This window comes from Pavona decussata, unplaced genomic scaffold (genome assembly GCF_977016875.1).
Source record: "Pavona decussata unplaced genomic scaffold, jaPavDecu1.1 SCAFFOLD_254, whole genome shotgun sequence".
Taxonomy (NCBI): Eukaryota; Metazoa; Cnidaria; class Anthozoa; order Scleractinia; family Agariciidae; genus Pavona; species Pavona decussata.
Genome location: NW_028145657.1, coordinates 6,070,001 through 6,085,900, shown reverse-complemented (window position 1 = coordinate 6,085,900; position 15,900 = coordinate 6,070,001). Strand labels below are relative to the sequence as shown.

At 36.3% G+C, this 15,900-nt stretch overlaps 1 protein-coding gene across 1 annotated transcript in view; it reads left to right on the top strand.

Moving 5' to 3' along the window:
* The first annotated feature begins 918 nt into the window (after nt 1–918).
* Nucleotides 919–15,900, top strand: part of LOC146456807 (cleavage and polyadenylation specificity factor subunit 3-like) — a 28,666-nt gene continuing 13,684 nt past the window's right edge. The window contains exons 1-14 of the mRNA XM_085092774.1: nt 919–1,042; nt 3,150–3,213; nt 4,758–4,855; nt 5,268–5,313; nt 5,692–5,744; nt 6,146–6,175; nt 6,639–6,723; nt 7,163–7,255; nt 10,465–10,554; nt 12,289–12,349; nt 12,718–12,807; nt 13,709–13,789; nt 15,171–15,217; nt 15,881–15,900. The exon at nt 15,881–15,900 is cut by the window's right edge and continues 28 nt beyond it. Coding sequence (XP_084948900.1) covers nt 966–1,042; nt 3,150–3,213; nt 4,758–4,855; nt 5,268–5,313; nt 5,692–5,744; nt 6,146–6,175; nt 6,639–6,723; nt 7,163–7,255; nt 10,465–10,554; nt 12,289–12,349; nt 12,718–12,807; nt 13,709–13,789; nt 15,171–15,217; nt 15,881–15,900 — 935 coding nt within the window. The 5' untranslated portion in view covers nt 919–965. The remainder of the gene's footprint in view (nt 1,043–3,149; nt 3,214–4,757; nt 4,856–5,267; nt 5,314–5,691; nt 5,745–6,145; nt 6,176–6,638; nt 6,724–7,162; nt 7,256–10,464; nt 10,555–12,288; nt 12,350–12,717; nt 12,808–13,708; nt 13,790–15,170; nt 15,218–15,880) is intronic.

The window sequence follows — 15,900 nt, the reverse complement described above, 5'->3', positions numbered from 1 at the left end:
GGTGTGTCAACTTGCCTTCCTGATTGCCATTATTTTCTCTCGCAATGTAAACTACTAGAATTCAGTTCATGTTGCATTGTAGACTGTCCGTGCGAGTGTTGCCACTATCGCGTTTTCAGCGTTTTGTTATCAAACTGCATGTGATTCACTGATTGAAACTCGCGTCACTATCTAAACCAAATGTTTCTTGTTCACATCTATTCTCTCACGCTCGGATGCCAACATTTCCTAAATTTCGCTTCTCTTTTGGCATACTACGAGGTTAGCCTGCGATTAAATATTTTAAGACATCAACTTCTCATCGCTTCCCGCTATCAAGCAGACCGGCGGCGAGCTGCGAGTTTAAACAAGGCATCGCTTTTGGGTGGAGCATCCCTTATAGCACACAAAATGGGGTCGTAACCCAAGGGGTATTTACTTCCACTCTAACAGTATTCTTCGTTTTCCAGCCATCTGATTAATAATGATTAACTATAACAAAATTCTTGAATCTGATTGGTTATCAGCAGGCCCTATTTGAACATTAATCGGACAGTTTATGCGTGATTAAAAAAATTGGACTCCCGCTGCGCGGTCGTCCGATTTTCGTATGATTACAGACTCCACCCGTTACCATTATTAATACAGAAACTTCATCAGATTACATTTCCTCCTAAAATAATCCTCATAATACATACGCGCAGTGAATTATTTAAAATTGGTGTTTCGAACATTTTTCTCGAGCTAGCAGTGCCCATAATTAGGTGCCTTGACTGTTAAGAAATTTCCTTTTACCCTATTTGAAATAGAAGTCATTATTTTTTTTTCTCTTTTGTCGTTGTGCCAGCCGTGGAGATTGGTGCATGGTGTGCCCCATGGCCCACTGGCCACCCGCTCCCCCCAAAAAAGACAATTCATAAATCTTACACGACCGAACGTAAGGTAGGTAATGATCGCGGGCGCAGCCAAGGAACATCAGAAACAAAATGGCGGGCGCGGTGAAGAGAAAACCCGAGTCAATTATACCGCCGGAGGAGAGCGACTTGCTCAGAATAACTCCACTGTAAGTGTGTCTTCTTTTCTGTTATTTAAATGGATCAACAAGAGTAGAATTCGAGGTATTTTGAGGCGGCTTACCCTGTCCTAAATTACATGTCTGCCTCAAGCATGCACAAAACCTCTGAAAACGTGCTTGGTTGTTTGAATTAAATTGGCTTTAGTTCCACTAACGTTTCTCGGGGTTAAACAATAATGTAGTATTCCATAACTGACAACAATAAAATTTAGGTAGAATTTAATCACGGTATTTCTATTTTCAATGAAACTGAGACTGGCAGCAAAAAAATGCAAGCTCACTAGTTTACTTAATCTTACTAATAAACTCACGAGACTGTTATTGTCAAATGCCTGACCTAATTTGTTCAGTAAGAATACACAAAAATGGGTTATAAATGGGCAATGCTATAGAATACAGGGCCAATTTTCCACTATGATAAATTCAAGTGGCTCAGTGGCTTGCCAGTCAAATAGAAATAGCTTGGTGGCTCACCTTTTGTTTAATGCTGCACATCTTGGGATGATTCTAGAGACTCGGCGTTTCTTAAGACTTATAAAACATACAGGAAAAGCAAGTCTTCGTAAGGGTTGTTGCAAATATCCAATAAAAAAAGTTAGGGGTAATCATGCATTTTTCAGAGATAATCAAGCTGCAATTTGGAGCAAAATGCCATACTTTGGTAATTTTTTTTTCAGCTTCCCAAAAATTATTGTCTCTGTCTAATTACTTCTGAAACATGCGTGGTTATCCCCAATTTTCTTTCTGGATTCCAATAGCCCTTATCAAGATCTGCTTTTCCCTCATAGTCATAAACTGATAAAAATACCTTTGTATTAAGAGGAACTGTCCTTTAATTAATTTTCATATCAGGAAAGGAAGACCAACTAAAATTAAAGAATTTTACATGTAGATGCTATTTTGCATCATTGCAAAAGCAACACATGGCAGTGGAAGGGTTAAGATCTTAATAATTCTAGATAATAATTTATATTATGCACTGTTTTCTATTTCTATCTTGTTATTTTAAGCCAGACAGGGCTTCTGATAATTCGCGGGGAAAAAAGTCAAATTTCGCGGGAATTTTTGGAGACAAATTTGCGGAGAAAATGGCCGATTTCGCGACAATTTTCAGGGCAAATTTCGCAGAAAAACAAAGAAGAAAGCCAAGAAGAAAGATTCCGGAAAAAAAGATATATTGGAAGGATGTCAAATTCAGGGAAAGAAAGAAAACACAAAAGTTCATCCAAACACAGTTCTCAAGGCAATTGTACTTGTTTCAAGCTACAAGAAAAACACATAAGCTTTACCGAAACGCCCGGCCGGTTAACCTCCTTTTTCAACTTTAGAGCCGAACACAGCAACGCAATAAATTTATTAATTATTTTTCTCTCCTTGGTCTCTTGTGTTGCTTTGCAGTTTACCAGGCAAGATTGTTCGTGATCGAAGGTTCAAATCCATTTGTGAAGTCAAAACATTGTTGTGTCTTCGATCGTGTCCTGCACGTACGACTAAACATGTGCCTGCATTACTACAGACAGCAGTTTCCTTTCCCACTCCGTATAGTGTCACCGAAAAGTCTTCTCATTTGTTGTGCCCAGTTTTTCACAACATTAATCCAAGAACGCCTGGTAGTTTTGGTACGTTATGTTTACTCGTGGCAGTGACGAAATTTCAAGATAAATTTGCTTTTATGGAAAGTAAACAGCCCCAGAAGCCAAGATAAGTTTCAAATATGTTGTAACGACATGTATTTGGTAGGATTTTAAACGAATTTCGCGGTATAACGCGTTTTTTTGTGAATTTTGCGGGATTCCGCGGATATACCTGAATTTCACGGCTCCGCGGCCGCGCGAAATATCAGAAGCCCTGGCCAGAGATGAATACATAGAGATATCCCCAGAACTGAACTAATAATTGTACAATGTAGCTACAAAAAAATATTGTGAAATTTTCAAGTTAATTTTCGTCCCAGTCTTTTGAAATCTTCAAATTTATGAAAATTTACAAACTTGGAAGGAGATGTCAGATGAGAGAAAACTGTCACTTCTTCTATAACATTGAGATACTCACGTGTGTACCCCTTGGAGAAATCAAAATATTCTGTTTTCCTTAGGGGATCTGGTCAAGAAGTTGGGAGGTCATGTCACATACTAGAATTCAAAGGGAAGAAAGTGATGGTATGTTAGTAATTAAGGACGGAGCCTACTAATATCGAAGTATTTTTATGCGGTTTATGACTATGCGGGAAAAACAGACTATTGGAATCCAAAAAGAAAATTGGGGGTAGCCACGCATTTTTCAGAGATAATTAAGCAAAAATATCTCTAAAAAGCGCCAAAATATGAAGCAATGTATGGGATTTTTTTCCTAAATTGAAGCTTAATTATCTCTGAAAAATGCATGGTTACCCCCAATTTTCTTTCGAGATACCAAAAGCGTTTGCTAAGTTCTTCTTTCTCCGCATAGTTTTAAACCGCGCAAAAATATTCCTGTGTTAGCAGGCACCACCCATAGGAAACCCGAGTATATCAAGATGCGCAGAACATATGCGCAGTAACAATAGTAGGCACCGTCCTTAAGTATTTATTCTGCAGATGTTCAGCACACCAGATCCAAGTGATTGGCCAATCATGGTTACAGGCTTATTACTTGTACTGATGTAATGACCAAGCCAAACAAAGAGATTTGATTGGTTTTATGAGGAGTTAAGGCCTGTTTAAAACAGGTTCAACATTTGCTTTGACATGTGTCAACACTTTGTTGAAACACATGTCCGGGGCATTTGAACAGGCCATTCAATTTTGTTGAAAGAGTTAAAAAATGTTGAAAGCTTGTTGAAAGTGCGTTGAATCAAATTGAAATTGGTTTTAAAAACTTTCATTCAACATCGATACAACATTTTCTTTGTTCTTGAAAATGTTGAATTGCATTGAAACCATTTGAACACTCTGTTCATCCAACATTTACCCAACATCCGTTCAACTTTTGTTGAATGATTGTTGGTCAAATGTTGAAATCGTTCAGACGCCCTTTAGTCATTCGGTGCTTTTTATACCGTACTCTTGGCAGTAGACTCTTACATTCTTCCACACTGGCTGTTTAAAACACCTGGTTATCTTGAAAAAAGCAAGCTAGCTTGTTTCTCTTGGCTACCTACATATACCGTGCTGGTCAAGCAAGCAGAGGTCCCTTTAATCTTCCTACAAAGAAACCTTCATGATTTTTGTAGGAAATTATGATCAAAGGAATCTCTACTTGTAGGGTATTAGATACCATAACTTTACAGTGGTACATTATTTTTTACCTCTTTGCTACCTCATGTTGCTGTTTTCTGAAATAAAGCTCTTTGCTCTCCTTGAGTGTTAGAGATCTGGGCCTGGTTGTTCAAAAGCCGATTAATGCTAATCCAGGATTAAAAGTTAACCGACATTTTCAGCTTGCTCGTTAAACATGCCCCTAAAAGCTTATTTTAAGCTTAAAGTAAAGGAAAGTCTAAGTCAAAACTGAGGGACAAAATAATTTTAGAAAAATCACTATTGATTAGTAATTAAACTCGAGTTGTGCATGTAGTTCACGTTAACCCAGGATTAGCTTCATCAGGGTTTGAACAACTGGGTCCTGCTGTCTGATGTGTTTCTCTGTTTTGTGTGGCTTTAATTTACATTATTTGCAATGTAGTCACACAGTCAAATGTCTCATATCCTTGGTTTTGGTATTTCAGTTGGATTGTGGCATTCATCCTGGGATGTCTGGATTGGAATCTCTTCCTTTCCTTGATGAAATAGACACGGCAGAAATTGACCTTCTTCTTGTCAGCCAGTAAGTACATTGTAACAAGATTGATGCAAACTTCTTACAGCAAATCGATCAGTTCAAAATGGATATCTACATGTACATGTATATGTTCTGCTTCTCTGGCACTGTGGACAAAAGAGGGCATTCCCACAGCTGGACTGTAGAACTTAAGAGTTGTGCTCTTTTTAAGTCTGTCTGGTACCCCGGTGATGATGTGATGATACAATAATTGAGAAAAATGCATTATTCAGTCAGTGTCACAAGCATACTCAGAAAAAAGAAATCCAAGTTCCCCAACAGGAGTCAAACCTATGACCTTTCAGTTACATGTATTAATTTGGAGACTCTTTTTTTCAATCAACTGTATTTTATGTCTGGTAAATAAATGAGAGCAATATATTTTTGACCATTGGAAATTTTTATATTTTGTTTTTAGTTTTCACCTGGATCACTGTGGATCTCTTCCGTGGTTTTTAGAAAAGGTACCTACTGATAGAGTTATCTTATACGTTTTATTTCACAAAACCCAGCTATTTATCATGTAAAGAATTTTTATAATAATTATCATTTTTTATTTATTGAGCTTTGCCTTGAAATAGTCATACACGCTGACACTCAGGCAGGGGAGCCACTACAGCAAGAGCAAGTCTCATTCTGGTCACTGCTATTTAGACTTTACATATTTACATGTATTTCAAAATAACTGATAACCCTTATCATTGTTTATGTAATAATTTGTCCCATATTTTACTCGCGAGGGATCCTCACTGGACACTTTGTGCTCTCCCAGTCTGAGTGCGTTCTGGAGTTGATGGGTTATTGATCACTGAAAGTCTTATTTTGTTTTTTCTATATTCTAGACAACCTTTAAAGGAAGAGTATTCATGACACATGCAACCAAAGCAATATACAGGTAATGTAAAATGTATTATAAGCGTACATGTATACACAGGTGGATATGCAAAATACACCTCTGTTAATTAATTGAAATTGGAGCACACATATTAGTAAAATTAATTGGTTTCAGTTCACTTGCTGTATTTGGCAATTTTTCCTCATAAAAGTGGGCAAGCTGGCTTTTTTATTTATCATCATCTTTATCATCATTATCATTATTTTTAGTGTTACCTTAATTAGTTATCTTGCTATTATCTTAAAGAAGATTGATGATTCAGTTTTCAGATTAACAAAATACAATAGTGTACTAACAGTACTTTATGTTGTAATGTTGTTCTTTAATATTCATTTTAGTATATGCTACAATGTATGTTCATTTGGTAACTGATGTTTTTGATTTGCCCTTTTCACACCCAGATGGTTACTGTCAGATTATGTTAAAGTTAGGTGAGTACTTGTTGATGGCTGAAATAACTTTAACTAACAAATTAAACTAAGAAATTTAAGGGGCTTATGAATTCACAAATTGCCCTAACTTCTCTCACTGTGAAATTTTGTTAATCAAAACCAAGAAAGTATTTCTCAGCATCATCTTGATCAGGAAAAACTCATTTACCTATGCGACTGTAAAACTATTTTCGTCAGAAGGCCTCATCAGTCAGTCGCGTTGGTTTTGAAATATTCAATAATACAATTATAATACAATGTACATGTACATAGTTTTATTCATGTCAGGTTCATGCAGAATCCCATCTAAGGGAGTCATTAATGTAGTAATCTTTGCAGAACATGGAGAATTTATTAATTTTAAAATTACGTACAGTTATAAATCATACTCTGTGTCATCAAAATGCCAGATTTTAAGTTTAAAACGTCCCTAACTGGTCATTGTTTGTATTCTTTTCACCAGCAACATTGCCACAGAAGATATGCTGTACACAGAGTCAGATCTGGAAAAAAGCATGGACAAGATTGAGACAATTCATTTTCATCAGGTATCATCAGTAGCTGCACTTGTTTGAAACCATTTTAATTTTTTTGTTTTAATACTTTGGGGGCATTGGTAACTGTACATGTATGTACGGTGTAACTACTTTATGACAAATTTTTGATTTCAATTTTCATTTTTGATCTGCTTTGCTCTCCTTATCCTTAAAACCCTGATTCTTTTGAAATGTGAACTTGCATGTGAAAGGTGATTGAATGTATGTTTAGTCTTGTACAGAAAACAGTGTTGCAATCTCTTCATAATAATAAGAAAAAAAAAGAAGTCTCCTACTGACATTGATAATGTGAACATTCTTCATCTTAAGTTTTATTCATGCTCACATGTGTAATGAATGTAAAATGTATGGAGCTGAGTGAAAATCTTTCCAAAACCAGACTTCTGTATGCATGAGAAGCAGCTTAGAATATTACTTGTTTTACCTGCAGGAGAAAGAAGTCAATGGGATCAAGTTTTGGTGCTACCATGCTGGTCATGTTCTTGGAGCTGCCATGTTTATGATTGAAATTGCTGGTGTAAAGGTACATTTTATTTATTTTGCAAAATGATACACATACTCATGGTTCTTGCCAAGATTTTTGAAAGGCGTTTTCAAGAGCAGGTGGATGCCATCTTGTTGATGTCTCCCTGTAAATGATGGGAGCGAGATGGCCGCGGGAAGAATGGAAACCAAACATGGCAGAGCTTGAAGTCAGCATTGTTTTTGATGAGAGAAAATACTCAAAACCAAGAATGATTGCTTTGCAGGATTTACAATGTGATATTATCTGATATATGTTTTTGCTTTATTTCTGGAAAGGAAATTCACTAAACAAGCCAATAGGACATGTTTTTTTTTTCTAAAATATACAATGAATTATTGAAAATGGTTTCAATTATTTCAGGAAAAAAATTTTAACAAGCCATAGTAACATTTAAGGATTTTCATCCATAAAAAGAACCGTTTACCCACTTCTAACAAGAATGCTGATACTGTTGAGTGAAGTTCTACATGTAACAGATTATAAAAATAATTACAAAGCTTAATGGAGGAAGGGTATACATGTAATAACATATAATGGAAAATATTTCCAAAACTACAGTACTGTTTTAAAGTACGGCTCAAAATAAAGTTGGCGTGAGACACCAATCATGTCACACGCTACATATTTTTTTTTTTTTTTTTTTTTTGTTAAATTTTATTTCACTTGTAATGAAGAGTTACAGAGAAATAGTGACAAACATACATACAAGCTAAGGAAATACAATACACTACAATACAAGACTTAATTAGCTTAAAATTAATTAATAGAAGAAGAAAAAAAAAAGATATTTGATTACAATTTACAATACCCAAAATGCAGCTTACGTTAAATAGCAAAAATCACAAAAAGGTAGGTTTTAGTTCTATGGCATTTAAAGATTGATTTGTAATTTTGAATTATGTTTTTCTATGTCGAGTTTGCTTCTCAGAACAGCAAGGAAGGTATCAAAGAAATAGGGGTCTTCTTCTCTCGAGGCAATGTAAATGTAATATTTTGCAATTATTAAACTGAAGTTCAGGCCAAGTTGCAGCGCGATATTGTTGGTGAAGCCATAGATAATATTTTCTTCGTTGAGCTCGATAGAATCGTCATTTTTTGTATTCCACCAATTTGTAAATTCTGTCCAAAAACTTTTGACAAACGAACAAGAAATAAATAAGTGGGTTAGTGTTTGTTTTTGTTCGCAAAGATGGCAGTTATCCTTCTCTTTAATTTTATCTCTAAATAAGGTTGCGTTAGTTGGCAGAATATGGTGCACGACTTTGTATTGAAAGATGGCGAGTTTAATATCTTTAGTGACATTAAATGGGATATTGTAGATTGTTTGAATTGCGTTGTCATCTAAGTTTGCTTGCCTCATTCTTCTTTCAGCAGTTGGAGGTTGAAATTTTTTGATGATTAAACTCTGAGTCACTATTTTGCAAGAAAGCTTATTTATTGATATCGTGTTGACAGTGTCTGGGACCGGAGCAGAGGTTTCGTGGGTGTCTTTCAATATTCGAATCCAGTCTCGGGGGATCGCGCTACACAATGCGAGATATTTCAGAAAGTTGGAAGATTTCAAAGAGAACTTGTTACTAAACTCGTCAGGGGCAAGGAATTTGTGTTTGTTGAAGATATCTTTTACTCTAGCGATTCCAGCATTGTGCCATTCTCTGTAATATACAGACAGGCCTTCTATTTTAATAAACCTGTTATTCCAGATGATTTCTTCTAATATTTGTTCTTTGGTTTGAGGGGTATGTTGATTCAATGTTTGCCAGATTAAAAGTGTATCCTTATAGAAATCAATTGGTATATTTAAGTTAAGATACTTAAGATCATAATTGCATTTAAATAAAAAAGGGCCACCTAGGTGTCTTATAAATACCAGGGGTATGTGACTCCAGCTGGCATCCTCTTTACTTTCATATAATCTCCTTATCCAAACCACTTTGAGTGCATTATTAATTATTTCGAAGTCGGGAAGATTTAAGCCGCCTTTAGATATTGGGCCAATTAACGTGTTATGCTTAATTTTCGGTTTGCCGTTCCACACGAAGTCACAAATAGTTCGCTTGACTGAAGCTGTAAAAGTTACGGGAAACTTGAGCACTGATGTGTTATAAATAAGCTTAGATAGGCCCAGGGATTTCAGGATAGTAATCCGGCCGTACAAGGTGAGGTTTCTTGGTTTCCATAAATTCAAAAGATTTTTCATGGATTTTAATTTTTCTTCAAAGTTCTTTTGGAAGCATTCATTTTCATCGTAAGAGAAATTAATTCCGAGAGCGTATATCGCTTCTAATGGCCAAGCAATATTAAGAGGTTTTGAATTATCACCCTTGTTTGCACCTATCCACATCCCTTCTGTCTTAGATGTGTTTACTTCTAGGCCGGAACATTCTTGGAAGGCGCGAAGGAGTTTAAACAAGTTTTCTGCAGAAGTTGTATCGGACACGAAGGCGGTTGTATCATCGGCATACTGGGAGAGCTTAAATTCTTTACCATAAATTTTTATACCGTGGATATTATCGTCATTTCTTATGACGTTTGCTAAAATTTCGGCACAGAGAGTGAAAAGAATGCCGGACAGCGGACAGCCTTGTCTAACTCCGCGATGTAGAGAGAAAAATTCGGAAGCGTGTCCATTATTAATGACGCAGCTGGAGCACCCATTATAAAAAGTTGTAATCCATCTTCTAAGCTGAGGGCCAAAATTAAACGCTTCTAACGTCTTGCTTAAGAAGTTCCAATCGACTGAATCAAAAGCCTTTTTGAAATCAATGAATATAGCTAAGCCAGGTATAGCTTCTAAAGAAGATACCCGCAGTATATCTTCGATCAGCCTGATGTTTTGTCCTATGTATCGACCTTTAATATATCCGGTTTGGTCTTCACTGATAAGTTTTGGGAGAAGTTTAGAGATCCGGCCTGCGATGGTTTTGGCAGCAATCTTATAATCAATATTAAGAAGTGATATTGGTCGCCAATTTTCTAAGTACAGTCGGTTTTTTCGTTTTTTCGGTACAACTTTAATGATTCCTTGCTTTTGAGTAATATTTAGTATACATATACATGTAACTATGCAATCCTCATCCCTTGCTATGATAATGACATTCAGTAATGCCTACAGGTACATGTACATCTCAACCAACAAGCACTACATAGATCAAGGCTAATGCCTTTACGTAGTTTTACACCAGTTTGTACTTTTCGTTCTGCAGATTCTTTACACTGGTGATTTTTCCCGCCAAGAGGATCGTCATCTGATGGCAGCAGAGATTCCTAGCATTTCACCAGATGTTCTCATCATTGTAAGTTGGAATCACATATTTAAATTAATGTTACATACCATGTTATTGCAGTTCAATCCTGTACTATTTAAAACTATCATGTACTCATTTTTCAGGAGTACATTGTAAGGAGCTGTTAATAGCGCCATATGCTTGACTCTTTATAAAGTTCTGATATTATTTTTGCAATGATGACTGTGATTGAGTGCCAGTTGGTCTATGTACATGTGCGGTAGTTGTGCTCCGCTTGGCCGAATATCAATACACAATTAAATTATATTTATTACATGATTGATGCATTTACTTCTCCCAAGATGAAATGGGATATATTGTTACCTGTATGTGTAAGTATACAAGTGGCAAACTTGAAGTGGAAGTATCATGGGGTTTTTTGGTATCTCTTGTTAAAAATGATGAAATAAGACCTTCAATCAGCTGAAAAATAATTCTAGAATGACGAGAGGAAAGAAATCAACTCAATTCTCGAAAGGAACAACTCATGATCTGTTCTAGCGCATTTTGGAAACAAAAATGCGAGAACTTGAAAAACATTAGCCTAACATTTTTTCATGTTTCAATCAATACCAGCCTACTCTGTCTCTGGCCAGAGGCACAAATCAAGAGTTTTGTTGCACTGGGGTGATAATTTATAACAAACTTTACAATTATTTCGTTGTTTCCGCTGACAGACAAACATTTTTGGGTTTTGAAATGACAGCAAATTTGCATTGCCATGTGGAGGGTGGGTGCTAGGGATGTCCAGGGGCTCGCATTGGAGGGCAGCCAGCCCCTAGACCAAGTACCACTCCCATGGTTGGTTATCCCTGTTTATAACAAGAATCAGGCCTCCAGGCGTCCACCTGTCACACTGAATAAGCACTCACGGGAGAAGGGAGGAAGGGGAGGAGGCAAAACAAGACTAAAACAAATCATGCAGACAGCTGACAGAATGTTCCTGAAACATGCCCATGAAGACCCATGTGAGCTTGTGTCACAAGCTTGATCTGCTGACCACTAACAGTTACATGTAGTTAAGGATGGTGCCTACCAATACAGAGGTATTTTTGGGCAGTTTATTAAAGGCAGATCTTAGCAAGGGCTATTGGAATCCAAAAAGAAAATTGAGTGTAACCACGCATTTTAGAGATAATTAAGAAACAATAATTCTAAAAAGTGCAAAGCAAAGCAATTTTTTATCAAATTGAAGCTTTATTGTCTCTGAATAATGCATGGTTACCCCCAATTGTCTTTTTGGATACCAATAACACTTACTAAGTTCTGTTTTCGCCGCATAGTTTTAAACCACGCAAAACTATCCCTCTGTTAGTAGGCACCACCCGTAGCAAACCCGAGTATCTTGAGATGCACAGTAACAAAAGTAGGCACCGTCCTTAAATTGCATTATTTTACAGGGTTCTCATTAGAAGGCAGGACCTGGGTACCAGTACCAGGATACACAAGAGTCAGTACCTGCCTACTTTCAAACTGAACATCAAGAAATTCACTTCAAGTGTAATTTTCTGCCCAGCTACTCTCCTATAGGTGCCCCCCTACTTCAAAACTTAATGAAACCCCTGATTTTAATGTCATTAAAACTTGAAGTAAGTTCAGTTTTGGTCTGATCTAACTTGTCCTTTTTGCCTTGTGTGGAGAATTCAAAACTTTGGGATTTCATGTTGAGCCAACTATTGAATGATTATTTACAGTGTAAAATAAGTATAATCAAAGTAACATTCCATCTGTTTAAAACCCTAGGAATCAACTTATGGAACACACATTCACGAGAAACGTGAAGACAGAGAAAACAGATTTACAAGTAAGTACTATGTAAACTGCCTCAACAACTGTTGTTACATACATGTACAGTTTACATGCTGAAAAATGCCTAAATTTTTTACAACTTCTCAAGAAATTAGTAGTTTGCTGGCCAGTTTAAATTACAAATGTTTTAAAAAATTATTTTGCAATCATATCCAACAACGCAGTACATGTACAGTAAAAGACATGTATGGAGCTTGGGCATTTTAAGTGTATTTGCTTGACAAGAAATTGATTATTTTCCTACCTCCAAAAGCTTTAAGTTGCATTACAGTCTGTTTGTCTGAACATGTAGACAGAGAAACTTCAAACTGGGTTACTTATTGATAATACGTGTATGTGTACTAACAATCTTTGTCTGTCCAGGTACTGTTCATGACATTGTGAATCGTGGTGGACGATGCTTGATCCCTGTGTTTGCTCTTGGAAGAGCTCAAGAGTTGCTTCTTATTTTAGGTGGGTATGATATCAGCCCACACTAATGGACACTTGATGTGGGCAGACAACTGACTCCTAAACCAAGGACATCATGTTATTAATAAATATATTATAGCCACATGTTGCATTAAGCTTTGCATCTGTAACAATTTTTTTATTGCTTTCTGATTAAAATGGCTCTTACCTCTGTTATGATTACCCATAACATCAAGGATTACTCATGGGCATGCAACTATAGCAAGTGTTACAGGTTACCAACGTAATAGCCAAACACTCAATTGTGTTGTAAACCACATATAGACACTTAATTTTAATTATTTATACCATACAGTGTACATACATCAGTACCACAAGGAGATTCAAATTCAGATTTTGTCCAACTGGATTTTTGGCAATAGTGTTAATTAAGGATTACCATTCAAGAGGCACTGCCGCAGATATTTTGCTATGTGTTGGTCAAAACTCTTCAAATATTTGACTAAGCTCTTCGTCTCCAACATGAAATTGCTCTTAGAACACCAGGAGGAAAATATGGAAGATTTCTCCAAGCAAATTAAAATAAATTTTAATCAGTTTTTAGCCATTAATTTATTTTGTCGAAGGTACATGGCAGGAACATGAAAAAATCTGGCCAATTTTTTAAGTTGCAATCTATTTCCATCCAAGCCATCCATACGCAATGATGAATGAGACCAGTGTCTGTACACTAGTGGAGTTATTGTTAACAAAACTAAACCATTATTTTTCAAGACTTTTACATCCATACAAATATTTTGGCGATTCAAAGTGGCATTAAAAATTGGTGACACTGCTCCTTCAAGGGCACATTATTGTACGTTTCCACATATATTTATTTTTTTATGGTCATATGAGGATTGCTGGATTGCATACTGAGTGATTTTTAAATGATTGAATTCAGATGAGTATTGGCAAAACCATCCAGAGCTTCATGATGTTCCAATCTATTATGCCTCACAACTTGCCAAGAAATGCATGTCAGGTGAGAGAAGTATGCTGTAACAAACACTGCCGCAGTCATTAAGCTTTTGCTAATTTTCTGTTCTTCATAAATTCACCTTTTTGTGGAATCCCCACATATTTTGGGAAGACCAAAACACATATAAGGAGCCTTTCTTGTTTCTTGGGCAAGAATAATTGTAATAAAACCTTGTCACAATTTTAGTACTTATTCTGTCAAATTACATGTACACAGTAATGCATTTGGGCAGTGAGCCTTAACCCTTTCCTGCCCAAGAGTGCCATATGGCACAAGACGCAATTATGAGCTCAGTATTTGGTCAATTTGTGTGAAATTTGCACAACCAAAAGATCTTGGAAAGATCTACAAATTGAAGGCATAAAATGATGCCCCCCTCCCATATGAGACTTGATTTACCACCCCTCAAACTTTTGGATTTTTTTTCCTTTGTACGTTAAGGGCCCAGTTGATATCTTACAACAAGCAATGCACTAAGAGCTGTACATTAAGCTATAGTTTAGGGGGCTACCCAGTATATACAACGAATAGGAAAATTTTCAATGTTTTTTTTCTTTCGTTTTGGATTTTTCTCACTCTAATATGTGACCTCCTCCATCTCTGTTGGTGTGATTTATAGCACACTCCAGAAAATACCTTTTAAATGGTATATCACATGTGGTCTCCCAGTTCATAGTTAACGATTTAGAAAAATTCGACATTTCCCTCGGGCAGGAAAGGGTTAAAGAACCAGTCTCAACATCAAAGCATACACCATACTTTTGTGAAAAAGAATGTCACAGTATTCTAAATATGCATAATTGTACATGTACATGTACATGTACATGTACATGTACATGTACAGTTCCAACAACCAGTGCATAAGTCAAAGGGACTGTGGTATCGCTGTAAATTACAAGTATCTGCAAAAAGGTTTGAAAACTTATCAGGTGAATGCATTTTGATTTTGTACATGCAGTGTGATTGGTCAATTTTGCAGGCCATATGTCACTGTATGGCCTGCTAAACTTCAATTAGTTTCCTTACCCGCGTGCCCAATTAACCTCAGAGATATAATAAATAATTATCTTACTTCGTCCACACTATAAGTTACAGACTAATTTTTTCCCTGTTGAAAAAATGGGAAAAAACTTGGTCCATAACTTACAGTAAGTACCTCGAACTCAGTTGGTATGAGGTTCATGTATGTATTGCTCAGATTCACCTTGTGAAGGACTAACATCCCATCCAGGGCAGAAGCATTCCGCTAGTTGGTTTATGCTAGAGAAATTGTGGTTATCTCCTGCTGTATCGGCCATCTGTGTGTCTCCTTTGTGTCTTAACATTTTACCTTGTAAACATCATACCCATAATTAAATTGATGCTATCAATTTACATTCCATAGTTTTCCAGACATATGTGAATGCGATGAATGAGAAAATTAAGAAACAGGTAAGATGTTTTACACTGAAGATACATTCATTCTTTGACATTCATTTAGTATTTACTCTGTAAACAACATCACATTTTGCTCTGCATAGAGCATCATTTATAGTGTCACACGTCAGATAAAAAAATTGAACAAAACTACTCCAGATGTCAGTGTCTGCTTTCCAAGATCATTATTTGTGTATGGTAGCGCATTTATCAGTTTCAATTCTTTAGCTACAATTTTTGAGTTGCAGGGAACAGATCCCCATCTCCTGAATTATCAAGCTGCTGTCGGTTCTCTGAAAATCTTCCCTGGCCTTGTTTGAAAGGCTAAGGCATAATGAAGTTTTTTTTTCTCCCTAAAGAAAAGCTTGATGTGTCGACTCACTGAAGAAAACACTAGTTTTTTTAAGCACAATTGGATGTTTCTGTCAATTATTGCAATGCTGACCCATTTCCCCCCTTGGGGACATGGAAATAAATCTGTTGAGTATGTCAAGTCAATAATATTGTAAGTGTTGGGGAAACTTGGGTTTAAAAGTACTCTTACTAATAATAAGTATTCAAACCCAAGGCATCATAATTATTATGAAGCCATAATCATGAGCCTTAGGCATGGAAATAAATATGTCTGTTTGCAAGATTTTCATTTATGCTTTGTGTGTGTGTGTTTTAAATTTTCAGATTGCCATTTCCAACCCATT